Raw genomic sequence first — 27231 nt, 5'->3', positions numbered from 1 at the left:
AGCGGCACATGTCGCCATTATAAGTGGGTCAAAATAAAAAAATTAAGGAACAGAATAGCACCAAAACTTACCTATAAATTAATGTATGTAATGTTACCAATGGACATAACAAAGAACATCAAGTCATAAACCCTCTGGAGACAGGGACACATACAGGATAGATTTAGAATGAAATTTCAAATTAAAATTAATAAGATCTGAATACAAAATCAAACGGGTTCGAATCGAATATTCAGGAATGTAACACACAATTGTCTCAAGGTTACTCATTTACAACAGCAACTTGTAAATACCAGAAGCAAAATGAAATAATAAAAGCACACTATGCACGAAACTATATCCATCTATGTATATAGAAAGCTTCTTTTAGTTAATATAAGGATTTCTACATCGGCCGAAACTCTAGGCCACATACAACAAGACCAGACATAGTTCCTTCGTAAATTGAAAGTTTCAAATTTATAAAAATACAGTCATTATCAAGCTCTGATTTGAACTTCCACAAATTAATCTCCATCCATCCATCTTCCCTCTCTTTTGGACCCTGATTATCATCACCGGTCACATTCCATGAATGTGGGGTTCTAAAATAAACAATTTGAGTCTGTTTGATCTCGATCTTGGGCTGGTGTTGATCTTGTACTTTCACTGGAAAATGTAACTCTCTACAATTATCTGAAAGCTTGAACACAAGGTAACATACGTATTCTGTGTTTAGTAAGAATCTTTCACTTTCAATCTTGCACTTGATACGAAATTCTTGTGTTGATAAAAGCACAATCACCTTTTGGAATCTGGATGCACATACAAGATATATGTGTGATTACATACTTTTAAAAGATGAAATAAAATTTAAGAAAATATTGAAGTGAACTGGCATTTGTTTATCTATCGGCATAAGTTAGGTGTTTATTATAAGCAAAAGGCTGCTATAGTTAATTTGCATGGAAAAATTTGACCTTACATAGCAAAAGGCTACAGGCTAGAGTTAATTTGACCTTAGATAAAAATTTGACCTTACATATCAAAAGCTATAGTTAACAAAAGTTTGACCTTGGACTAAAACCTAGCGTTAAGATTGAAAGATGACTTTTTAATTCTGACTATTGATTTTTAATTCTCAATCCATTACTAAGCAATATACACATAACAAATATTTTCGTATTATAAGAACTACTCGTAATTCACAAATGAGTTAGTTTCAACTACTCAAGTTTGCTAAGTTGAGAACAAAAGTTGCCTTAACTTACATACGTATGCGAATGGGAAATGAACAAAAGGAAGATTAATCATTAGATTGAGACGATGTAATTGAAGTTGTCACAAATGGCAAACCTGGACTGGGTCGAGGGCTTCGAATCAAAATGCTCCGTATTGGTAGAATCACAAATGGCCTCCATTGCAGAAAGCATATAATATTTTTCCTTGCTGCTCCAGCTGAACAACTTTAACAAAGTCTGAGTAAAAATACCACAAATATTATAAAAAGGAGCAGCTAGAGCATGTTGCATTGAATCCGAAGTTAGATTCAGTCCTTGTTGAACTTCCTCTTGGATGTTTTCTTCATGTTTCTCCTGTAAAAATATTATATCGTTAATCTATTTACAACCTACATGTATATGTAATTATGTTTTTAATGTGTATACTCTGCTACACAAAAGTTTCAATTAAATTTATCGAATTAATTACAAAATCTCTATGATATATGTGGCATGAGATTGTACTTCCATTGTTTAAAAAATTAGTTTCCATTTTATTTTAATGTACTTAAAAATTTTAAATTTAATAAACATTTCATTTACTTTATAAAAAAATAAAATAAAAATACTCTGTAATAAGAAACAGAGAGTGTTCTTAAACTTGCATTGTTAATGACTCGAAACTCAAGGCCTTCAACATAGATCTCATGGCTTCCACAATAGCATTGTGAAAAGCTCTCAAGTACAAACTCAACGTCATTGTTTTTCTTGTCATTCAAAAACCGATACAATTCAATCTCCATCCACTCATCTTCTCTCCATGTTGCGAAATATGCATTTAAGGTTTCCTTGCCCATTTTGTATGCTAGGTTCACATATATTTGTTTCGCTAGAGATTTTCTTGTACCACAAAATCTAAATATGAGATGAACACCATAATTGACACCCACTGATAAAATTTGGGTTGTTATTTTTATTTGGATCTTCATATTCGAAATATCTGATATCTCCGTTATTTTATGAAACCTGCACATATTACAAGATACATATCAGTCATAGCCTCTATTATGCATCACACTACACTTCTATTTCCCCATATTAGCTACATTTTCTTATCATACGTACAAAACAAAAATAGGTATTACTTTTTTGTCTACATTTTCTATGAAGTTGAAAATAGCTTTTCACCATTTTACTGTGACTGAGTTTTGCTAGTTTTTTTACTTTAGAAACTATTCTTTGATGCATCACTAAATGACAATTTTCTTGTAGCAAACTAGCTTATGCTTCTCTCAAACCTTGTCATCTCTAAAGCTAAAAGAACCCAAACTTTACATATAAATAAGGTTTTCATCTGTGCGTGTGCACAAACAAAGAGAAAGGAAGCGAACCTTGACTCTGGAATAGATAGCCATTTATGTGAGTCATTATTTTCGTATAAAAATTGGCTTGCGGATACCATTTGATTGCTTTCTCCACTTCTTCCGAGTGAGAACCACTATTACAAAAGCAAAAAAAAAATAGTTTCTATTATCAGTTGTATGTATAAACATTTGTAAGCCAATATAGAGAAGAAAAAAAAAGATAGGAGATCATGGTCAATACCACTTTGTCATCAGTAATCAGGATTCCTTTGGAGAGTCTGTCGTAAAGTTCCTTCCTCTTCATCTTAGAATAGATCTTGGGGGTTTTTGACATCTGAATTATATCTTTGTAGTCTTTAGGCAATTCGGCCTCCCATTTTTCATGCTCTTCCTGTATATACACACAGGTTTACGTAAATTGTAAATTAATTTTCTTCATGAGAGGGTCAACAGTTTTTACATATATTACAGTGAGAAATAAATTAAAAAGATATTCACCTAATTAAAGTGGTTTCAATACAGAATCGCAAAAAAATTATCTTACAAAATGGTTTTATTATGTATCTTATAAGATACATTTCATGAAACGAGTATACATACATAGAATGTATATAAGATACATACCATGAAACCAAAAAGCAACTGGGTTGATATAAGTGGTTGGAGCCCTTGTTTTTAGAGAAAGAAGTCAAGAGTTTGATCCTCATACTCAGCTCATGCCCAACAAGGCCGAAGGTCTTTTTCTACCTTTGGTAGAACCTGAAATCAGCCTCTCTACCTTAGGTAGAGGTAAGACTGTCTATAGCTAAACCTCCTCATACATCGTCGAAGACGATATTGGGACCCAAAACCCGTGTAAGACGGCATTGGGTGTTACTTTACATTCCATGAAACCAGATTACTTTAATTTAACGCGGTATCTGTATATTGATTTCTTACGTATAAATGCCTCAAGTAAAAATAGTCACATTACAAGTAAAACAGAGAACTTACTTGGATATCCAACGCTTTCCGGAGTTGTATTACTATATCGCCTGCCATTGGCCGTTCTTCTCTCTTGTCATTTAAGCATTTCAAGGCAATTTCTGCAAATGTTGCCAATGACTCTGGACCAATTTGTTCCTTTATACCATCAAACACCATCTCATCAATCTTTCCTTCTAGATATTTTCTTTTAGCTAAAGGACCTAAAGATTGAGAATGATCCTTGCAGTACTCTAACCATGCCAATCTTCCGCACAAAATCTCGAATAAAACAACACCAAATGAATATATATCAGACTTTTCAGTTAAGAAACCTTGTTTGTCATACTCTGGGTCAAGATAGCCGGATGCACCATAAGCATAGCCGGATGCACCATAAGCATTATCACTGACATGATCCATGACCTGCGGCACTGAATCTAACGAAGACAACTCCAAATTTGATATTTTCGCCTTCCAGTCATCATGTAGTAGAATGACATGGCTTTGGATGTTCCTATGTACCACTTTCTTTAACGTTACAGCACCTCCATGGAGAAACTTCAATCCGTTTGCAACGTCGATGCATATCTCGAGCCTTTTCATCCATGTTAGACTAGCATCATCCAAATGCTTATCAAGACTTCCATTAGACGCGTGTTCATAAACAATGATCCTTTCATCGTTTTCGATACAATAGCCTACAAGACCAACGATATTCTCATGCTTATGCTTGAAAATAATATTAAGTTCTGTCCGAAATTGATGACTTCCTTGGCTAGACACGCTATCCCACCGCCTTGCCACAATGGCGGTACACCCATAGGCATTAGCATCAGCATCAGCATCAGGAAATACTCCTTTATACATTTTCCAATATCTTCCACTTCCAACACAATTTCTTTGACTGAAGTTTCCTGTGGCTACCTCAACGTCTTTAAGTGAAACTTGGAGGGTCTTCACGAAGTTTTCCTACGAATAATTTGACCTTCAATCAACTTCATAATTCAAAAAATAATACAAATTTCATAAAAACTTAGCTTGGCCTCTTCAATAATTTAGTTCAACTAGAAATCGTATCTGCACGACGTACGGTGGTAATGATGAGTAATTAATTAATTATTTGTAAATTTAAGTTAGGACACCCCAAAAGAGGTGACCACGAATGGATTTGCCTGACTTTGAATTGTCTAAAACACATATACATATATTGTGTTTGATATTTATTAGTAAAGTACTTAAGCTTAGGAATGATCAAGTAAATCAAATACATTAGTATAATCTCCGAGAAGAAAAAAATGTTGCACTTCTAAAAATATTGACTTACTTGAAAGTCAAGTGCCGTCTCAAGTTCTTTGATAACCATTTTCATGGTTGGACGTTCTGCTCGAGTTTTTGCCAAACAATGATATGCGATTCTTACAAATGTGTCAAGCGAATCTTGAATAGGTACCCTAAGTAAAGTTAATATGTCTTCATCAGTTTCTTCCTTTAGCGCAGGATCTATTATTTGCTTTATTGTTCCAATATTGAAGTGTCGACGAGCAATGGGTGCAAGACCATTCTCATTTTCAACTATGTAAGCTCGATCGTATGCTAACCTCCCACACAAGATCTCAAATAGAACCACTCCAAAAGAGTAGATGTCCGATTCTCTTTTCAACTCACTTGTCTTTTCATATTCTGGGGCGCGGTACACTTTTATGTCTAGGCTGTTTGCAGAGATGTGGGTGCCTTCCTCTTGATTTGCTTGGAGTAATTTCGACATCCCAAAATAAGAAATCTTTGCCTCCGAATATTTTCCTAGCAGAATGTTGGCACTCCTTATGTCAACGTGTATTATTCCTTGCTTGTGGTCCATCATAGTATGTAGGTGATTGAGTCCACGTGCAATCTCAAGGCACGTATGTAGACGTTGCATCCATGTATACTTACCCACGTTATCAGCGCTTCTCAAAAAGTCATCGAGACTTCCGTTAGAACCATGATCGTAGACAAGGATCTTATCATTACCTTCATCACAAAAACCGAGAAGAGGAACTATGTTGGGATGCTTATAACTTGTATGCATTTCTATTTCTTCCAAGAACCCATCTTCATTGTCCCTGCCTTCTCTACTAGAGATACATTTTATAGCTATACGGATGCATCTCTTGGGTGGTTCCCCGCTATATCTCCCTTCTGTCCCCAACAAAGTTTTATCGTCAAAATGATCAAGTACTCCTTTATAAACCACACCGTTTGAGTATGAGCCAATACAATATTTTGTTGAAAAATTCCCGGTTGCAGATTCTATATCACGAAACCGAAATCTTGAGAGTACCATGGTTTCCCCCTGCAATATTGAGCATTCAAAACTTGAGGAACCACTCGGCCTTTATACTTTGGTAATACTTTTTATTTGAGTTGATAACCAATTTTCAAACTTTGGAAACGAAAAGTGAAACTAACAATTAATATATCACAACATAAGAATTTGTAGCACACACCTAATAATTCTAAAAGTGATGTTAAGAGTGAGTATTCATTTTAAAATAAAAGTCCAAAAATACCAAAAACCAAATGAAAAAATTTTAAAAATAAAATACTTTCTTAGGTTTATAATAATAGAAAATACTGTGATTATAGATTAATAATTCTACAAATACATAAGTCCGTGGTTCAATGGTATGAGTTATAAGTTCATAAATTTGGCTAACAACACAAATGATGTAAATATCGACTTACTTGCAATTTTAATGCATCCTCTAGTCTCTTAATGACAGTCTCCATTGTTGGACGTTTGGCTTGAGTTTCTGCCAAACATTGATATGCGACTTTTGAAAACGAATCAAAAGATTCTTGATTTGGTCCTCTGTTTAGGGTAAAAATAAGTTCATTATCTTCTTCCACTAAGCGAGGATCTATCAATTCCTTTAGCGTTCCCTCGTTGAACCGCCGTCGAACAATAGGGGCAAGCCCGTCGCTATTTTCCTTAATGTATACCAAATCATAGGCTAATCTCCCGGATAGGATCTCAAATAAAACTACTCCAAATGAGTATATATCCGATTCTTTCTTATATTTACCTGTAGTCAGAAATTCAGGATCTATGTAATACATTGTGCCAGCAATTTTTTGGGTATAGATAGTGCTCGCTTGTTGATTTATAGGGTGGAATTTGGAAAGCCCAAAGTCAGTAATCTTTGCTTTAAGATTCTCATACAACAAAATGTTATCGCTCTTTATATCTTGATGTATTATCCTTGGTTTACCCTCCATGTTGGTGTGAAGGTAACTAATTCCATATGCAATATCAAGACAAATTTGTATTCTTTGCGACCAAGTAAGGTTAATGTTTTCACCTGTGCTTCCCAGGTATTCACTAAGGCTTCCATTAGAAGCATACTCAGATACAAGAATCATTTCGTTACCTTCTCTAGAAAACCCAAGAAGAGAGGCTATGTTTGAATGCTTACAACTTGTAAGCAATTCAAGCTCTCTTAAAAACCCTTCCTTACCAAATTCGTCTGGCCTACTAAGGATGCGTTTAATAGCTACAGTTTCTCTTTTCTTGGGAAGTTTATCTTTACATATCCCTTCCACCAATGACAAACTTTGGATATCTAAAATGTCAAGTTGTGCTTTATACACTTTACCATACCCACCACACCCTATAACCTTTTCTTCATCAAAATTATTTGTGGCCGACCTTATTTCGTTTAGCGGAATATACAATAAGTCCATCTACAAAATTATGTGACAAGTGAGTATTTGGGCTTGTACATGATAGCAGGATGTTGATGAAATTTGAGAAAAATGTGTAATTAAGAAATAAATTTTTATTCAAATTTATTCACGGTTTAATAACAATAAGCAATCCTTAAGATATGTGGGATATGGAGGATGTAAAATATACACCATCGTACTACGAGGTAGAAAGACGGTTTCAGAAAGATCCCTTGATTTAGCCTTGTTGGTAAGGGTCAAACCCAACAAAGATGTCAATCCCAGCAGAAATTAATAAACCCATATTTTTCAAAAGTACACCTAGATTTTAGCCTTGTTGGTTAAGGGTCTCTTGTGTTTATCTTGTTCAATAAATTTACTTTTTCAAAATAAGTTTTAAGTATCAAATTTTATTTTGAAGAAACTTCAAAGATACCATGAGAAAATATCCCGGTGAAAAATGAATTTCGCATACCACAATCCCCTCAAAACTAAGTAAAAGGAGATAATTTCCGCCATTGAAAAAAAGACAAGAAGTAAAAGGAGATAATTACCTTCAAGCGGTTGGATGATTTTCCTTCCTTCGCATCTGTTAAATGCACCTTGTATACAAATTACCATGATAGAAATAAATACATAGACATAAAAATAATCAACAATGACAAAAGTTCCAACGCTTCCTAACAAACAAAATGATGAGCTTACATGATTTTCATGTTTCCATTGAAGTTCCAAAGCTTCCTCGAGTTCTTTGACAATCTGATCCATAGTTGGACGCTCCACAAGTTGTTGATTCAAGCAGTTGTTAGCTATATTTTTGAACAGTGTCAACGATTGTTCGTGCATTTGTTTCTTTAGATTAGGATCAATATTGATCCCATCTAGTTCTTCCTTAACACAATTGTCTTCAATCATTGGTTTCTTCCCGCAAAGGACTTCAAACAATAATACCCCGTAAGCGTAGACATCATATTTTGGTGTTATAATGCTTTTGGAGCCAAGGTAGCGAGAGTTCCGAATGCGATGCCTCCAACTTTGAGGATACTTTGTGGAAAGTTCAAAACCAAATATCTTAGGTTCCCAATCTTTATCCAAAAGTATCTTAGACGTATTAATATCACAATGTATGACATCATAATGGATATAATTCAATGCACGTGCAACGCCTAAACATATTTGCAATCTCCGGGACCATTTGAGAGTTGGATCACATAGATGTTGGTCAAGAATCCCATGAGATGCTTCCTTGTAAACAATGATCTTTTCATTATCCTGATCATAATACTCTAAAATAGAGCCGATATTTTTATGCTCCAGACTAGAAAGCATTGAAATCTCTGTCTTGAAGTCAATGTATCCTTCCCCAGAGTCACTATCTAACCGCCATGCAACAAATATCATGAGCTTTCCATCGCGCAAGAGTCGCCCTTTGTACAACTTTCCTGATACACTATCCTTTATGAGATTTTTATAAGACAACTCGGCTAAGATCTCTCGAAGGCATTCCTAAGTAAAACAAAGAGCAAAAATGGCAGCATGAGGATTAGAATCAAAATCCATTTCAAAGATAATCTGAGTTTGTAAATTTCTCTTTTGTTAGATATATGGATTTTAGTGATTGATATGTAATAGAGTTTATTTATAAGGGTTAAATGTGTCAAGATGAAAAGTAATTAAGAGAGCATAAGTGTGTATAAATAGCGGAAATATTCAACAAAAACTATACGACCATATATGATCCAAGAAGAGTTGTACGCGATTAGCTATAAAATAGTTTAGAATTGAATGGCGAACAAGTTAAAGCTGAGAAACAAGTCAAACCGGGTCGAGCACCAAAGCACTATGGGTCAACACATTTGACCATGGGTTATACAAAAGGTGACCCATGAGGGGCCCTAGGTCGGTCAACACACCAAAGAGGAGATGGAGGAGAAAATATAGAAAATTTTTATTCCATCGTACATTGGGGAAAAAAAAGTAGAAACCTAGAAGCTTTTCACCTTATAAATAGAAGGTTTTGTGTTTAGTTTTTCATTCATTCATTCATTCATAATTTTAATATTGAAGGAAGTTTTTCTTTCTTCCTCTCTCATCTTATTTGAAAGTTCACACTAAGGTGTGAAAGGTTTTACAAGCTAGCCTTAGTCTGAGTTTCGACTCAAAGCGTTTAGTTGGTTCGAGTTGTGGCTAGCACCTAGCTAGCATTGGTGATTCGTTCCTATGTGTGTGTACTCTTTGAAGTATCTTACACTTGAATTCTTGTTCGCGTCAAGATTCGATTTTTAAGGTTTCTTCTAAAAGGTTAGTGTCGCTTACTCTTTTATTTAGTTATTTTAATTTTCTATATTTGCATGCATGTATGATCTTGGTTCGTGAATCAAATAGTTTGATTGTTTTCGTAATTAGATTCTGCATTTATAATTATTTAGATTAATTAAATGTTCATGTCATTGAATAACTAGATTAATTAATTATTTTCATATAATTAAACGATTTTAATTATTTACACTTTACACTTTTGATTTAAAAAATTAATTTTGTAAATAAATGAATTTTTTTTTAGAACAGTAGAAATAATATATTAATGAGATGGACAAACTAGCAAGTCACTAGTCGCCAAAAAATACAAATACAATCTAGAAAAGAAACAAAACAACAAATTCTAGACTCTACCCGAAACATTAACTGCGAGGATCACAAAAGGAGTGAAAAAAACTCGTGCCGTTTACCATAAGGAGACACGAGAAAAACTCCCAACCAATCAAGGGTCGAGCCACCGGTTTTCACCTTGTGGTGTTGTTGATGAAGTCCCAACCATGTTTCGGGGGAAGGCTCAACCCAAAATAAAAACAACGTGTTCAGCTATGATCCCATGGATTCACACTCCATTCATTCCATACATAAGAGTGCTTTCTATCGTGAGTGGAAATCCATAAAAATGAGAAGGATACAATAGACATGAATGTATCGTTAGCATTAGTATGTGCACCATTGTGAAGCGCGTTGTTTCGTTCCTTCCAAATATGCCACCACCAACAGAAGATAATAGCTTCGAACACCTCAAGTTTGGAGTTGGTAAGTTGAAGGTTTTTGTACCAATTCAGCAGCTCCATAGGGCTATCCGCTGGAATATTAAACTTTGTCCATCCACACAGCTTCTGTCTAATGTCAGTTACAAACGAACAAGGCTGGAAAATATGACTAGTATCATCAATACCATTGTCACATAGATTACATCTGATCGTTTCCACATCAATCCCACGCGCAAACAGATTAACAAGTGTGGGGAGGCCGTTTCTAAGAAGACGCCAAGCGAAGATGTTGACCTTTTTGGGGACCCGTTTGTTCCATGTCGTTTGCATTCCGTTGCTAGAGTAGGATTTATGATTGATATACTTTCGGATGGGAGCAAGAGACAAATGAACATTACCGTCGAGATTCCACGTCCAAAAGTCGTCGCCACTATTAGTATGATTAGGTAAAATCTCCGACATGTTATGTAATTGTTCCTGTTCTACCCCAGATCGTATGTTCCTACGCCAATTCCAGCTCCAATTCGAGTCATAAAACCTGTCCGAAATTGTGCAGTCCTTATTAACTTCAATGGCAAAAATCCTTGGAAATCTGGAAGATGTAATAGTTTTATAGCCGAAGTGATGTTATTCCAAGTACCTCTAGATTTTGCCGACATATTAAAAAAGCAATCCTTTCCATGAATCGCTAAAACAATATGAACCCAGAGGCTATCTTGATTATTAAGTCCACGCCATCTCCATTTATATAATAAAGACATGTTCATGGCGTTGAGACTGCCAATTCCAATCCAACCATCCGCATTACTAGCTATCGTCGATTCCCAGTTAATCTAGTGGATTTTCCACTTGGCCATCGAACCTCCCAAAAAAAAAAAGAACCTCAATCACTCCAATCTCTTGTTAACAGCTTTGGGCATGCGAAATAAAGATAAAAAATAGTTACCTAATGAACCAACAACCGCTTTAATAAGAGTAGTCCTACCACCAATAGAAATGAGATTAGCCTTCCACCCCGAAAGACGTTTTTTAAATTTAGTAATAATAGGCTCCCAAAATGAAATCCGCTTACAACTACCACCCATGGGGATACCCAAATATTTGAACGGTAAACTTTCAAATTTTCACCCGATCAAACTTGCAAGATGATCAACTTCATCATGAGGAACACCAACACCAATAATCGAAGATTTCTGGAAATTAATTTTGAGACCCGAAATGGCATAAAAAAAATTCAGAGCTTTGGAAGCATTAATAAGATTATTCTGGACCATTCACCTACAACTATAACATCATCGGCATAATAAAGATGGGACAATAGACCCTCTTTGATTTTTGCACCGACAAAAAGGCCATTTTTGACAAGGTTATCAAAAGCAACATGCAAACCTTCCATAGCAATGGTAGATAGAAAAGGTGCCATAAGATCTCCTTGACGTAAATCACGTTGAATGGCAAACTCTTAAGTGGGGCTTCCATGGATTAAGACGGAAGATCTAGCGGAATTAAGGCAAGCTTTAATCCATGAAATCCATTTCTTGCCAAAACCCAAAACATCGAGTATGTCAAGTAAAAAATCCCAGGATAACGAGTCATAAGCTTTAGCAAAATCAATCTTCAACAACATCAATTTTTTATTTTTCTTTTTGTACCAATCAATCACCTCATTAAGTAAAAAAGGACCATCCCAGATCTGCCTACCTTTTATGAAAGCAGTTTGTTCAGGACTAACAATGGAGTCGATTACGTTAGCAAGGCGGTTGACAAGGAGTTTGGCAATAATTTTATATTGGACGCCAATCAAACTAACAGGCCTTTAACCACTATAAAGGCCAACCAAGTTTATAATAAAATCCCAACCAAGTTTATAATTAGTCCATCTATCTTTGTTATTAAGATGTGTAACCTACATTTGACATAATACATTTCATTTTGCACATACTTTTTCTCCAACTTCTATATCATATACAACACCGAAACACACGCAATCACAATTAAAACACCATTGATTAAGCTTGATTCACATATTCGATCCTACATTTGGTATCTGAGCTTTGGGAGGTGAATTGAGATCGTTTTGAGGTGTTTCTAGGTTGTTCTTAATACAATTTATGTGTTTACAGTTCACTCAAATAAAATTTCCAAGCTTAGTTTTAGGTTAGTTTTCATAGATATTTGTCATTTAAAATGGAATTTTGGATTGGAGTTTAGTTGTTTTTGGGATTTGATATATCGATTTGAGGTTTGATTCACTAAAACTTGTTTAGTTGAAGATTTCGAATTATTTTATGTTTTCACATTAAAATGGTTGTTTATTGAAGTGCTTATTTTGAACTGGATTTTAGTAGTCTCCTTAGAAAATTATCGATATTGTGTTTAGAATAATTTACAATTTCAATTAAAACTTTTCTTAGAATTCATTCTAGTTGATACTTACTCATTTTTTGTTCATAAGTTAATCATTTAGTTTTTCAATATATTTGTTTGATTTTATTAGACTGTCCAGTTTTGCCCAAGTCATTCCGAACTACTATAATTTATCGAGATTTCTTTTTCACAAAACCATCTTATTTAGGAACTAGGTAGGGTTTTGGGATTTTCTAAAGTTGAGATTAACTTTATAAGTAAAGTTGACAATTTTGACCCTTAGAGTAGTCAAAACTCAAATATCAATTTTGAATTTTGACCTTTTTGAGGTTAATTTAATGGTTAAAATTGATTAAACTTTTATTAGATATATATTTAGCTTGATATTACAATAGTCAATATTAGAGGGATCCCAATGTAACTTAGACTTTTATTTAAACGTATGTACTCTTGTTTATTCCACACAAGATACAATAATAAAAGTTTTATTATTGTATCTTGTGTGGAATAAACAAGAGTAGTTTTATTATTGTATCTTGTGTGGAATAAACAAGAGTACATACGTTTAAATAAAAGTCTAAACTCATCAGTTATCAAATATGTGGCTCTTCATGGTATCAGAGCCTGTCGTCCTAACGCTTCACTTTCCCCTGTTCATCTGAACCCTAAAACTGCCAGTCATCTCCCACTCATCATCTGAACCCTAAACTATCACCTCAATTGTTCTTCTGATGGCTCTACTTGCTGCCTTTTCTACACAAGAGAAAACCTCACATGACTCTCACAAATTTGCCTTCACCCTATCTCCTACAAATTATGGGTTTTGGAAAACATTGATCCACCCATTTTTACTCACAAACAACATGTTTGGTTACATTGACGGAACCATCCCCTGTCCACCCCCTACCATCACTACTGCTGCCTCGGGAGCTGATAAAGATGATACTGTTACTGCCACTCTTCCTAACCCTAATCATGAACCGTGGATTGCCAATGATGCTCACATACGGATGCATCTTATTTCAAAAATATCTGAAGCTTCATTTCATCATGTTCAAGGTAATACCTCTAGAGACCTTTGGCTATCTCTTGAACGAGCATATGCACCCCACACTCAACCCAGAGAATTCACTCTAAAAACACAACTACAAAGAATTCAGATGAAAGGAGATGAAAGTCCAACAGCAAATCTTGCCAGGGCTCAAGAATACGCTAATGCCCTTTGGAGTATTGGTGAACCACTTCCTGAAAAAGATGTGGTTATGCTTGTTATCCCGGGACTTCGTGAAGAATATAATGGATTGAAGTCTAATTATATAGGTCGCCAAACTCCAATTGCTTTCAATGAACTAAGCAGCTTGTTTTCAGACTACGATTACCTGATGAACAAAACTCAACCCACAAGAAGTTCTATACCCCAGGCTTATACAACAACCTCTAATATCCGCCCAGGTACTCCTGCTACTATTGGTTCTGATATTAACACTGCCGCCACATCAACCCATTTTCAAGCAGTTCAACAACTCGCCTCACAACTTGAATATCAACTAACCTCATCAGCCCCATCACAGGCTTTCTTTGGTTCTCGTAACAATCGCGGGCGCGGTAATTATAACAATCGTGATCGCGGATGTGGCAATCTCAACCGCTCACATGGCAATCGTGGACAGTTTGCATGGGCCTCCAACACAAACACCGTGTATGGATCATGCAACCGATACGGAATTGCTCACATACCATCTGACTGTCCGAATAGAGATCCCTCAACAATCCGTAACCGTCGTCCCTCTGCCAGTTTTGCTGATCATCGTTCCACTGCCTCATCCAGACACGGGTGCCAATAGCCATGTCTCTCCAGATTTGTCAAGCATAGGTACTTCAGAAGCATGTAATGGTGATGATGCTCTTTACGTTGGTAACGGTAAAGGTTTACATATACTTCACATTGGTTGAACAAATATATACTCACCTAACAAAACTTTTTCATTATCTCGTATCCTTCATGTTCCACAAATCAAACACAACCTATTATCTGTTCAAAAGTTTCGTCTTGATAATCATGTTTTCTTTAAATTTAACCCATTTTTCTTTTGTGTGAAGGACATATCTACACGCAATATCCTACTCACGGGTCCAAGTAAAGATGGCCTTTACACTCTTGTTCTTCCAAAGCTTCGGTCCATTTCCAAGTCAGCTTTCTCTCCCACACGTGCATCCTCAAATGTGTGGCATCAACGCTTAGGACATCCACATCATCACCTTTTGAGAACTATGTTATCCAAATATTCACTTCCTATCACCAATAAACATTTTGATTCTGTTTGTGCTTCTTGTCAAATGGGAAAGTCATCAAAGCTTTCTTTGACAAATTCTTCATTTCGTAGTAATCATATTTTGGAATTAATATTCTGTGGTGTTTGGGGTGTCGCACCTACTTTATCTTTTGATGGTCATCGTTACTTCATGTTGTGTGTTGATCACTATTCTAAGTACATGTGGATCTTTCATTTAAAACAAAAATAAGATGTCTATTCTGTTTTTAAACAATTTGTTGCCATGGTTAAACGACAATTCAATACTAAATTAAAAACCGTTCAAACCGATTGGGGTGGTGAGTTTCGCAATCTGTGCAACTTTTTCACATCTCTTGGCATCCTTCATCGTCGGTCATGCCCTCACACAAGTGAACAAAACGGAACCGTAGAGATACGACACCGCCATGTTGTGGAAATAGGTCTTTCACTTCTCGCCCAATCATCTGTCCCTCAACGATTTTGGCACTTTGCATTCGACACAGGGGTTTACCTAATCAATCTAATGCCATCTCGTTCCAATTGAAGTAAATCATTTGAAATCATTGACAAACGTTCACCAAACTACTCCTTTTTTACGTGTCTTCGGTTGTCAATGTTTCCCATATCTTCGCCCCTACAATTCCCACAAGATGGACTTCCGGTCCATACCATGCATTTTTCTCTGTTACAGTCCCGTCCACCATGGTTATCGTTGCCTTGATCCTACAAACGAACGCGTATATATTGCTCGCCATGTACGCTCAATGAGAGTTTGTTCCCCTTCCAACTTCAACTTACAATATCAACTCAACAGCGACTACCCGAGCCATACACCACTTTTGTACCTTTTCCACCTCCATCCTCTATCCATCCCGGCCAGCCTACCACTCCCTCAACTCCTATTACACCTACAACTGCTAACCCTCCTAATTTCACATTTGACTCGCCACAACTTACCACTCCATCATCTGACCAAAATCCTTCCTCTCCAACAACCCAAATCCCAACCCCACCTCCTCCCCCACCTGTCTTCCACAGCTCTCCAACAGCTGGGTTTCACAGGTTCAAAAACGGATCCATCTTTTTTCATATATAATTCCCGTGGTACAATCATTTATTTTCTGGTATATGTGGATGATATCATTATTACCGGGAATAATTTGGCAACCATCAACAAAGTTGTTGCTCGTCTGAGCACTAAATTTGCACTCAAAGATTTGGGTGATCTTGATTATTTTTTGTGTATAGAGATAGTTAAACATGGTAGTGATATCATTCTATCGCAACAAAAATACATCATGGAACTTCTACAACTGGCTGGTCTCTCCAATGCTAAACCGGTTTCCTCTCCCATGCAATTATCTTTCCGGGACAGTCCTTTATTTTCCCAACCGCTTAGATATAGGCAGCTTGTTGGGGCTCTACAATATGTTACTTTATCTCGACTAGATATCACATTTGCTGTCAATCGGGTTTGTCAGGTCATGTATGGATGCTCCAACAGAACAGCATTGGACTACAGTTAAACGAATTTTGAGATATTTGCTTGGTACCTCTGGTTATGGTTTACTGATCAAGCATGCCTCTGGCTCCACTCTTCATACTGATGCAAACTCTGATGCCGACTGGGCTGGATGTCCAGATACTCGACGATCTACTATTGGTTTTGCTATTTACTTGGGGTCTAATTTATAGAGAGCTCGCAAACAACGCACTGTATCCCGCTCATCTACAGAATCAGAGTACAAAGCTCTTGCTTACTCTTGCTGACACAGTGGCAGAACTCACATGGCTTAAAAGCCTCCTATGCGAACTTGGCATGGTCACCGAATATGCCCCCACTCTTTGGTGTGACAACTTAGGAGCAACCTACCTTTCAGCCAACCCTGGCTTTCACGTACGTACTAAGAAGGTAAAGGTTGATTTTCACTTTGTCCGTGAGAAGGTTGCCCAGGGAAGATTACAAGTACAAATCATCTCTACTCATGATCAGATTGCAGATGCCTTCACCAAGCCATTGCCAAGTGATCGCTTCTTGTTTTTACGGTCCAAGCTGCAGGTCGTTCCCCGGCCTCAGCTTGCGGGGGAATATTAGATATACATTTAGCTTGATATTACAATAGTCAATATTAGAGGGATCCCAATATAACTTAGACTTTTATTTAAACGTATGTACTTTTGTTTATTCCACACAAGATACAATAATAAAACGCATTAGTTATCAAATTCGTGGCTCTTCAACTTTACCTATAAAGTTGCTCCTAACTTCAAAGAAATCCTTTCCAGATAGGAATTGAGGGTAGTGTGAAAATTTAAGTTTTTGTTTAGTTGTAAAAAATGCTTTTTAGTTTTCGATTCTAATTTACTAAAAAATGAAATAGGTTTCTCATCTCTAAAAATATATTAAAGTTCTAAAAATCCGTTTGAGGAAAGGATGAGGAAATGGAAAATGGAAAACATCATAATGTTGATTTCGAAATTTTTGTTATAAAAGGAAAAAGATGTTTTTCATTTTCTTGAAAACTTATATATAAAACTTTAATACGCCTTTTGTTTTGTTTGTTTTTTCGGTAAAAAGTTCAAAAGCAAGGCATGCTTTCCATAACTAGGCTTAATTGATTCAATTTTTTTGGTAACCTAGAAAAAATCTATTAAATTCATTAAGGTGAAGTGCATAAATTGTACCATGCTATTTTTGTCGATAAAATACATTGACATGATTGTTTCAAAACTTCATTATGGTTATTTTACTAAGTAACTAGTCTTCAAGCCCATCTGATAGACGGATAGTTTCAATATATATATATATATATATATTTATATAAAAGGTAAATATCAAAATAATAAATAACAAAATAGGTGAAAGATAACAAAACATGAAGAAAACAAATTTAAAAGAAAAAACTCCTTTGTAGTAGAAGAAGAAACCATAATCAAAGTACAATTGAAAAATAACAAAATACCAAAAAAAAAAAAAAAAGTTTTATATAAAAAGCCATATTTTTTTTTGTTGAAAAACTTACTGCATTTGATATGCTTATTAAAGATAGGAATGAGATGAATAATAACCCTTGGATTGTTTTGCTTACATGACTTACTTTTTTTTAAAAAATTCTCTAACTTCATTAATTTACTATCTCCCAATAATTATAAAACAACCCCTTAAAGTCATTTCTGAAAAAGCTAACCATTGGATGAAAATCAAAATTGAATATCAACCCTTGGATTGTTTTGCTTACATGCCTTACTTTTTTTTTACATTCTCTAACTTCATTAATTTACTAAAGACTAAATTACATACCTCTTATAAGTCATTTAACATTTAATTGATATGAAATTATCTCTTATGTATGAATGTGGTATGTTATCTATCGACTATAAAGGGGCACTTATACGTATATTCATACTAATGTATCATAAGTAGGTCTATAGCCACATCATACTATATTATTCGTGTATTCATATTTGACGGCATAAAACTTATTTATTCAAACGATAAATGCTTAAGGTTATCCAAATAATCTATTCGTGATCCAATCGAGGTTTCAAGTAAACAAACATGGTTTTAAACCTATCAACCCACCAACCTTTTTGTTGACTCTTTTAAGTATTCCTTTCAGGTAATCTTGGATTTCACCTATGATCAAATCAATGATCAGATCAAGCTAATCGTGGCTAAGATGGTAGCATAGGACTTTGGAGTGTTGCATGATTACTTCTTTGTACTAGTTGGCAATATGCCTAATCATTGCCCCTGCGTGGGAACTTATTTTATGCTTTATTTGAATGCTAGTGAACCTATCGGTTAAGACTTCTGTTTTGCGTATTTAAACTATATATTCGACTATTTATGGTTAATCTATGAACTCATTTAGTTATTTCTATGTAACATCCATGTGCGCGTGTGCTTATTTTGCACCCCTAGTTTTTAGTCCTAGTCGGGGTGTGAGTCACACCACCTCAATTAAATTCGTGCATAACATCAACCGAATTTATCATCCGATCATCCTCTTTTGGAAACCCGAAATCAATAGCAATCATGCTTAATGCTCTTACAGGTTCCACTGGATCATCTGGGATGTTTTATCACTTAAGTCAAATCATGTTTATTCCAACATGTAGTATCAGAGCCGCGTTATAAACGATCAATCATGATTTGGTTCGGATTTGATGATTTTCGTGAAAATAAAACTAGCAGAAGTACAAAGTCATGCTTACGTCATCACGACCTTATGACAAAGTCATGCTTACATTAGCATGGCCTTATGACAAAGTCGTGCTTATGTCATCACGAGCTTATGGCAAACTTGTGCTTACGTCATCATGAGATTATGACAAACTCGTGCTTAAGTTATCACGAGTTTATGCTCATCTTCGCGCTTACATCATCATGAACTTCAACTCAACTTCTACACGAATTATTGATAAACTTGTGTTTACATCATGAGTTTATGACATCTTCGTGCTAACGTCATCACGAGTTATTGATATCTTCGTGCTTACATCATCATGAATTACTTATATCCTCGTGCTTATATCATCACGAATTACTAATCCTCATGCTGACATCATCACGAACTAATACTTAACTTGGTGCTTACTCCATCATGAGTTATTACTTACGCCGGGGGTTGCCGCCCCTTGGACCACACTTCCAAGGGCGTTGCCCCCGGACCCCCGTAATTTTTTGGGGCTTCGTACTAAGGTACATGTTTTATCATTTGTGCTCAAAGGTCAAATGTGATTCTCGTGTTACGTATTTTTCCTTCGGCAGAATGAACACAAAGTATATTGATTCTGCCCAAATGTGATTAATATGTTTTGTGTGCTAATAGGAATATTTGCATGCATGATATACACGATTATTGATTTTGTGCCCAAAGATCAAAAGATAAGTCTTGTGTTGGATGACCTTTTTGCTCATGTTTATTTAGATATTAGTTATTTTTGCCCAAAGGTGATTTAACATCTAAGTAGAGCCTCACTTTAGCTTATTGTTTTTGGTGTTTACAATAGGCTCACCTATCACTAGCTTCATTACCATAATAATGATCATAGCCTCATTACTTTAAGGAACATTAATACTAGATCTACTTACTTTAGGCATTACTTTAGTTCCATTATTATTAAGAGAAATTACTTAGTCTGACTTGAATGTCTAAGCATGTACTATAAGGAACATTATTATTAGGCCTACTTATTTTAGGCATTTCTTTAGTTCCATTACTATTAATAGACATTACTTAGTTTGTGTAACAACCGTCACCTGAGCGTTCGTTTGACTGTATTTTTCCGTTCGAATAAGGTTAGTAACCGTCAAACATAAGTCTAAAGATGTGAGTTTTTATGGAGTAAAATATGATTAAGACATGTCATTTTATTGTATACTAGTGTTTTAGACTTTTTAAGACTTGGTGCGAATGTTTGAGAAAGACTAGCTGTTTAATATAAATGCCTAAATAAAGACTTAAAATACTTTCGTGAGCCAAATATGGTCATGTGACTAGTCGTTGTGTTCGTAATTCAAAATAATATCATAAAATATGGTCAAATCATTTCTATGACATTCGGTGTTCGCCCGGTAAGCAAAAAAGACTAAAACTGTCAGACGTTCCGTTAGTCTGACGGACCCCCCCTCCCTTGGCCTTGCCTATAAATACAAGGCCAAGCCTTTTGCTTTTCTTTTCTTGTTTTGGTCGTCCATATCACCTCGCACACATAGAATTTTGCTTTCAAATTCTATCTTGGAAAAATCGCTTGATTTCGGTTCTAAACGCTTGCAAATCAATTAAGGCTTCAATCTTCGATCAAGAAACTAGTGTGTGTTATCATTTCCTTCATCAAAAACATAATAAGGTACTGATTTCCATGTTTTTAATTCGGACCTTAACATATTTATGTAATTACTTTTTGGTTCTTATCAAAAGCTAAGCGAATCATGTCTTTGATTGTTGATTGTGCAATTTCGGTTACAATTGTGTGTAAGAAACGAATTGAACCTTGATTAAGGCTTTGATCTCATACATTATGCACTCATGTAATTTGGATTTTGTGCAACTACAAAAACTGAAGATATCCTTTACTTGGGTAAAAGACTCTAAAACTAGTTGATTCCGTATCCAAGATTAAGGTTGTGCAATTGTCGATCACATGATGTACGAAATCGGTCGAACTTTACCCTTTTTGTACTGATTTGTGACACTTTTGTGCAATCAAGACTCATGGGTATGAATTGGCTAGCCTTAGATCTCGTTATTTTAACAAAATCGCGTCAAAATCGTTCGTTTTTGTTCAAATCGCGTATAAATCTGACCCCGGCCAGGTCTAGCTCGACCTAGGCTGGTCTAGCTCGACCTCTGGTGGTCTAGGCTGACCCTCTGTTGACTTTTGCCGCTTAAACGTCACGTAAAGTTACTAGTTTGACCCGAAATGACTTGTTTTAACTCTCGGACCTTTAAAACTTGGAATAAACTCATTTTGATCTCTGTCCAGGTCCAACTAAACCTGTCTTGGTCGAGTTCGACCACTTCCAAACTCATATAATCGATTTCATTAGCCTTTCGTGCCCATACGCGCTTTATCGGTTCTTAAACTTGACTAGTTTTCTCAAAAAGGTGTAGTTTTGGTCCAATTGATTGACGTATGATTAAATGGTTTCAAAATAACATTTTTGGGCTGTAGTTGGTCGAGTTCAACCATAAGGTTGAGGTTAACCTCAACTCGTTTCGGTTTCGTAAGCTTTTCGGTTAAAATCTCTGGTTTCGAGTAAAACTTATTTTGGGCTATGTAATGATTTCAAATCAGGTTGTATTGATAAAATAATGTATTTTAAACTTAAGAAAGGCCATTGGTGTCAAATCCAGACTCTTGTTCGGTTTATACGAGTCTCGTAAATTTTAACAAACGTCGTTTTAAAAGTTAAATAAAGACATATGGACTTAAAGGCACTTCTAATAGGCTAAGACTTAAGACAAATGACGTTCATTTTGACTTGTCATGTATTATGGATAGGTGTTGATTGTCGTGGACTTTGATTGTGTTTGTCGTGCTCTTTCATTATACTGTCATTACACTTTTCAGGTGAGTTTCATAGCCCCTCTTTTTACAAGTTTTGGGGTGGAAAGTATACTTATTTTTCAAACAGTTTTGTCGATTTCTGTTTATGTTCAATATTGAGCTTGTACGTATAGAGTTACTTATGCCATTTGACGTGCTCTGATCTTGTTTGTTTGTGTGTGATTATGTGTTTGTTTGTTGTGCTTTGGACATGCTTATTGTGTGAGTATGAGGCTTGAGACTTGGACTAAGGCAAGTACCGTAAGGCCGGACTTTGAGACATTGAGACTTGAGACTTTTGGACTTATTATGGCGTAACTCTGTTCGTTATATATTGAACTATTACTTATTTAGATTTAAAAGAATCGACAAAAGACTTATTTCTTTGACTAGGACTTTTGACATAAAACCTACAAACTCACCAGCCTTTGTGTTGACACGTTTTAGTATACTTTTCAGGTACTCAGGCTCATCAGGAATAAGCTATGCTAGGTTTAGACTTCGGAGATTAGTGCTCCTTTATTTATTTTCAGACTTTAAGGCTACATGCCTTGGATTATTTCTTTATGGACTTGGCTGTAATAAGCTATTTTAGCACTGTTATGACTTTGAACTCATGTATTTGGGAATATATTTATTATATTCTATTTCATTTAGCAGTATCTATGTAATTCCATGTCGTGTTGTACTTTTCATGACACCTCATGTTTCCGCCAATGGTGGGGTGTTACAGTTTGCCTTAGATAGCCATGTCACTATAACTTCGTTATTATTAGGCCTACTTATTTTAGGCATTACTATAATAATCTTCTAGTGCTTGTAACATAAATTTATATCCTCCTTATCTCCACTGTAGTACCTAACTTACGCATTGAGCCCCCTACTAGTGCAAACTTTGTTTCATGAAAAGATTAATTACCTCTAACTCTGGGGATGCTAGACCTTGACTATGTCATTCGCTATAATGAACTCACTGATATTACTGTTAACTCCTCTGCACCTCAGAAAGCGAATTTTAAGAAAGTAGGATAGGGCGAATCGCTCGTCACTAATGTTGGTTTCTATGTTCCTTGAAAACGCTCTCACCCCTGAATACCTTGTTTGGTATTCAAATACTACGCACTACCCAAATTTTTGATCTTTAATAAACTTTGTCAAACACAGGACTTTTGTTTTGACAACTTCTATTAACAATACTTATTTGGTAATTATGTACAGATCAAGAACAACTTTTTCAATTGTCTAATCTAAAACTGACAAAGTCAAGTCAAAAGTCTAGTCTTTTCCGATTGTTTGTCACCTTGTCCGTATCTACAAACATCATCAAAACTAGTAAACCATTTCTGGTTTTTCTTCTTTCCTTGAAACCACCCAAAAGGTTTTCTTTTATTCTTCGTCTAGTGTCTTCAAAAAATCTCAAAGAACAAAATGTCTTCCTTTTCTAGTGTCTTTCAAATCAACAACACACAAAAAATGTTCTTCCTTCGTACAAACCGAGCACACCTCTGGTGTTCTTCCCTTAGGTCCCTACTCTATTTGCCCTCCTTAGAACTTCCTTGTTTAACCTCTTGTTTCTATCCGAACCACAACAACGTTCTTGTTTGTTCTTGGTTCCAATCTCAAAATACAGAATCAAACCCCCAATCTTCTCTGATTTTGCTTCCATAACACTGCGCTAAAAAGCACTGAAATCTGTGATTTTTCACTTGTTCCTCGTCCCTGAATCTCAAATGAAAAACCTTAAATCGAACTCTGTTCGAATTTGCATTGCTTCTATATGCGAATCTGAATCCTAGGCTTTAATGCCAATATGTTGCCTAGTGGGACTCCAACCACACTTCTATTTCTATTGATACAAAGTATTTACGATAATCTTTGTACAATTGTGTCGAAGAATCAAACGAAGGACTTTCTAGCTTTTTCTCCCTTTTAACGAAGACATTTAGATATCTTATTTATACTTGTTGTTAGGCGTTTTTTCTCCCAACAGTTGTGTTCCTGTGTTCCTTCAAACAAACATGGTTCTTCTTGAACCATTGTGTCGCGTTGTAGTGTCTACTTTGTACGCTTCAAACATTGATTCTTTTCTTGAATAGATGCGTTCCTCAGTTTCTTGTGTGTGAATGTCGGCTCTCTAGTCCCAAACGCCATATCAAGTTTAAATGACTTGTACAACTAAACATAAATACCCCTTAAGACTAATATCTGATTAACATAAAGACAACAAATGTTCATTTAAAATATATTTAGGAAAAAAAAGGCTTAAGTGAATTTCTAAATATCTTCAATCTTCATATACATTCAATATCTCTAAGACTTATTTAAGAACTCATCTTAATCTCTATCGTTGAAAGTAGCCACAACCACATGTCAAAACCCGTCCCGACTCGTGCAAACCCGAAACCCGTCAATGCATCAAAAGCGAACCCGTGACCCGGACCGTTATTGGGCAGGTCGGTTTGGGTTGGGTTCAGGAGGGCCTTGTACGAGTCTCGGGTTTTCGGGTTATTTGCTCATCGCTAATTGCAAGATTTTAAAGCATTCTCATGAGTGAAATATTATACATATTCTAGTATCATATTTGAGCATTTTATCGATGAATTATAGTTGTTTTTCTAAACTTTTGATACTTAAATAAATGAAAATGTTAATGTAGGTTCACAAGGCTTGGAATGGCTAATAAAGATTGAAGAAAGTCTAAATGAGCTTACAGAAGGATTACACAAAGTTTGGAGCTATCAAGATGAAGAAAATAATGTTGATGTAAAGTCAATGACGTTGTCTCAGTATTTTGAGCATCACTTCTTCATTCAAAGTCCGCTTCCAACGAGTAAGAGATCTACACTTTCATTCTGAGACCTAAGGTTAAAACGTAGCATATTCGACACACAAAATGGGCATGCAACGTAAGAAAGATAACTTATGGAAGTCAGAACAATAAGCGGCACAATGGAAGCTTATGCAAAGCATAAAAGGTAAAAAAGATCGAAAATGTCATCCGAAGGGCCCGATATGCGACACATATAGCCTATACAAAGCTGAATTTTTAACACTATAGATACAAGACGAGACCCTTATCTATGACCCATGCTTTTCCTCTAGTCGATTGTAGGCTTCTTGGAGGCTATTTTCATCTGATTAATAGGTCTCCAACAATGAGAATCCGCTAGATTAGACGTCATTTGGTTACGTACGTGAGCTGTTTATATTGTTGTAGACAAATGAGGAGAGTTTTCTAATAGATACTTTAAGAAACCCTAAATTGCCATCTTAGACTAATATATAAATAATAAGTTATAAATAATAAGTTAACACCTAAACAAACACAATTACCATTAAAACAACATTGATTGAGCCCAATTCACATAGATTTCGAAGGAGGAGGGTTGGGGGTCTTTAAAATCTCATATTTGCTGTTATTTGCGTATCAAAACATACGTAATGCAACCTTCTTTTCGAAGGTGTAAATATGTTGCTAAGGTTTGTTCTCACCAGGAGAGTTTAGTTTTTATTGATACCTTCACCACAGATATTACACTTAAAAAACCTTGTATAAATTCATATGGCTTATGTTGGAAGTACATTTCTCAACAACAACAAAAACAGAGCTACATATCCATACAAAAATGACAAACATACCTCTTTGGTGGGTGGTAACTTCTTCACCTTAGGTGTATTTCTGTATGGCATCTGCAAGAGCAAGTGTTGTTTAAATATACTTGTGATTCAATCATATGGGTTTCATAAATGGCAAACACATTAAGTTAACTCATGATTCAGATAATTGTAGCGTTTTTAACTACTAGTCACTCAAATGAGTCACCATGTGCTACATAGGTTATGACATTGGGGTCTTAATACTCAAAACAATATGAACCGCTTGCGAATGATCGAAGTGATTATATGGCGGTTGATAACTTTGCAGTTTAACATTTATCAAAAATTTGTATCCCTTCTTTAGAATAAATACTAATAAGTTATAGATAGGTAAACGTAGTCAAACTAGTCACAAAATTTTTGAGTTCTGTTTGATCAAAAATGCATATAACCTATATTTGTTTTTTTTTTTATCTTATAAGTTAATTAGTTGAATAATAATTAGACTTGATACAAGTATGTAATACCAAATTTAAACATTTGCACAAAAAGAAAAATTATACTCGTATTACACTAACCTCAAAATGTTAATTATACATTAAACAAAATGATAAAAATAACTCTTTGGTGTTCACCTTATGCTGTCGTATTTGTTCCTCCTGCAAGAGCAAGTGTTGTTTAAATATTCTTGTGATTCGATTATATCATAACATAAATGGCAAGCACAATAAAAATACTCAAGTTTTTGATAATTTAAACTCAAAACAATATGAATCGCTTGGGATTGCTCAAAGTAATTAATAATTCAGCACTTTACCAAATACCAAAAAAATTTATACAAGTAAGTTACGAGTATTAATTTTGATCAAAATTGCATTATTACTTTTATTTTATTTATATTTATTATTTGTATCTTGTGAATTAATTGGTTTGAATATTTCACTAACCGTAGGATAATTGGTTAACTTAAATTAAAATATATATATATATATAATATCACACTAACCTTACGATGAGGAGGTGCGTATACAGTATATCGTTTAATGAACTCATGCGACCCCATTTCTACAGAAAAACAGCAAGCTAATGACGGAAACCGTAAATGTTATATTAGTTACCAGATGGGACTGGATCCGGTGAAGCAAGAGGGTTGGTTGGTGACCAGATGAACTGACGAAGAATGCTTGCTATAGTAGTCCTCCTAAAAGAAATTTATAATTCCCTAGGCCCTACCCGCGTGGATGTTTTGCCCAAGTCGTTCGTTTTCAATTTTATACGATAATAAAATTGTCATTTTTCGGTTTCCACGTTGTAACACACTAACACCATGTAACTTTTTGCTACACACATAATATTTTATTATTGACAATCAAAGGATCAACTTGACAACTTGTAATTATTATTAACTAGATTAATACCCGGTCGTGGGTTACCCAAAAACAACTTATTTGACTTGTAAACCCACTTGAGTACTTGACCTAAAGTCAACTCGATACAGATCGACCTGATTAACAGCCATAACAATTGGGGTTGTCAATACTCAACTCAATTCGAAACCAGAAGTGGAATCCGCTCGAAAACACCCGATTAAGGTTGTTGAATCTCGAAGTGCCAACCCACTGACCTTATTTTTTGGGGTTAGGTTGCGGTT

General features: G+C 35.4%; 1 protein-coding gene and 1 long non-coding RNA gene across 4 annotated transcripts in view; both read right to left on the bottom strand.

Annotated features, from left to right (window-relative positions):
• Positions 1-337: 337 nt before the first annotated feature.
• LOC122602754 overlaps positions 338-27231 on the bottom strand; it is an 84204-nt gene continuing 57310 nt past the window's right edge. For both annotated transcript variants that reach the window (XM_043775346.1, XM_043775347.1), the window contains exons 8-13: positions 3557-4498; positions 2805-2954; positions 2591-2697; positions 1865-2225; positions 1336-1574; positions 338-794 (exon numbers count right to left, since the gene is read on the bottom strand). In XM_043775346.1, coding sequence (XP_043631281.1) covers positions 386-794; positions 1336-1574; positions 1865-2225; positions 2591-2697; positions 2805-2954; positions 3557-4498 — 2208 coding nt within the window. In that variant the 3' untranslated portion in view covers positions 338-385. The remainder of the gene's footprint in view (positions 795-1335; positions 1575-1864; positions 2226-2590; positions 2698-2804; positions 2955-3556; positions 4499-27231) is intronic.
• LOC122602755 lies at positions 8714-26797 on the bottom strand. Of its 2 annotated transcripts, XR_006324392.1 has the most exons (4): positions 26587-26797; positions 26216-26239; positions 25623-25673; positions 8714-8740 (listed from the first exon to the last, which is right to left on the bottom strand). It is a non-coding gene; the product is annotated as an uncharacterized LOC122602755 (long non-coding RNA). The 2 variants fall into 2 exon arrangements; XR_006324391.1 differs by lacking the exon at positions 8714-8740 and having other exon boundaries at positions 25295-25673.

This window comes from Erigeron canadensis, chromosome 6 (genome assembly GCF_010389155.1).
Source record: "Erigeron canadensis isolate Cc75 chromosome 6, C_canadensis_v1, whole genome shotgun sequence".
NCBI classification, from domain to species: Eukaryota; Viridiplantae; Streptophyta; class Magnoliopsida; order Asterales; family Asteraceae; genus Erigeron; species Erigeron canadensis.
The sequence above is the reverse complement of the archived record's forward strand: the minus strand, read 5'-3'. Positions and strand labels throughout refer to the sequence as shown.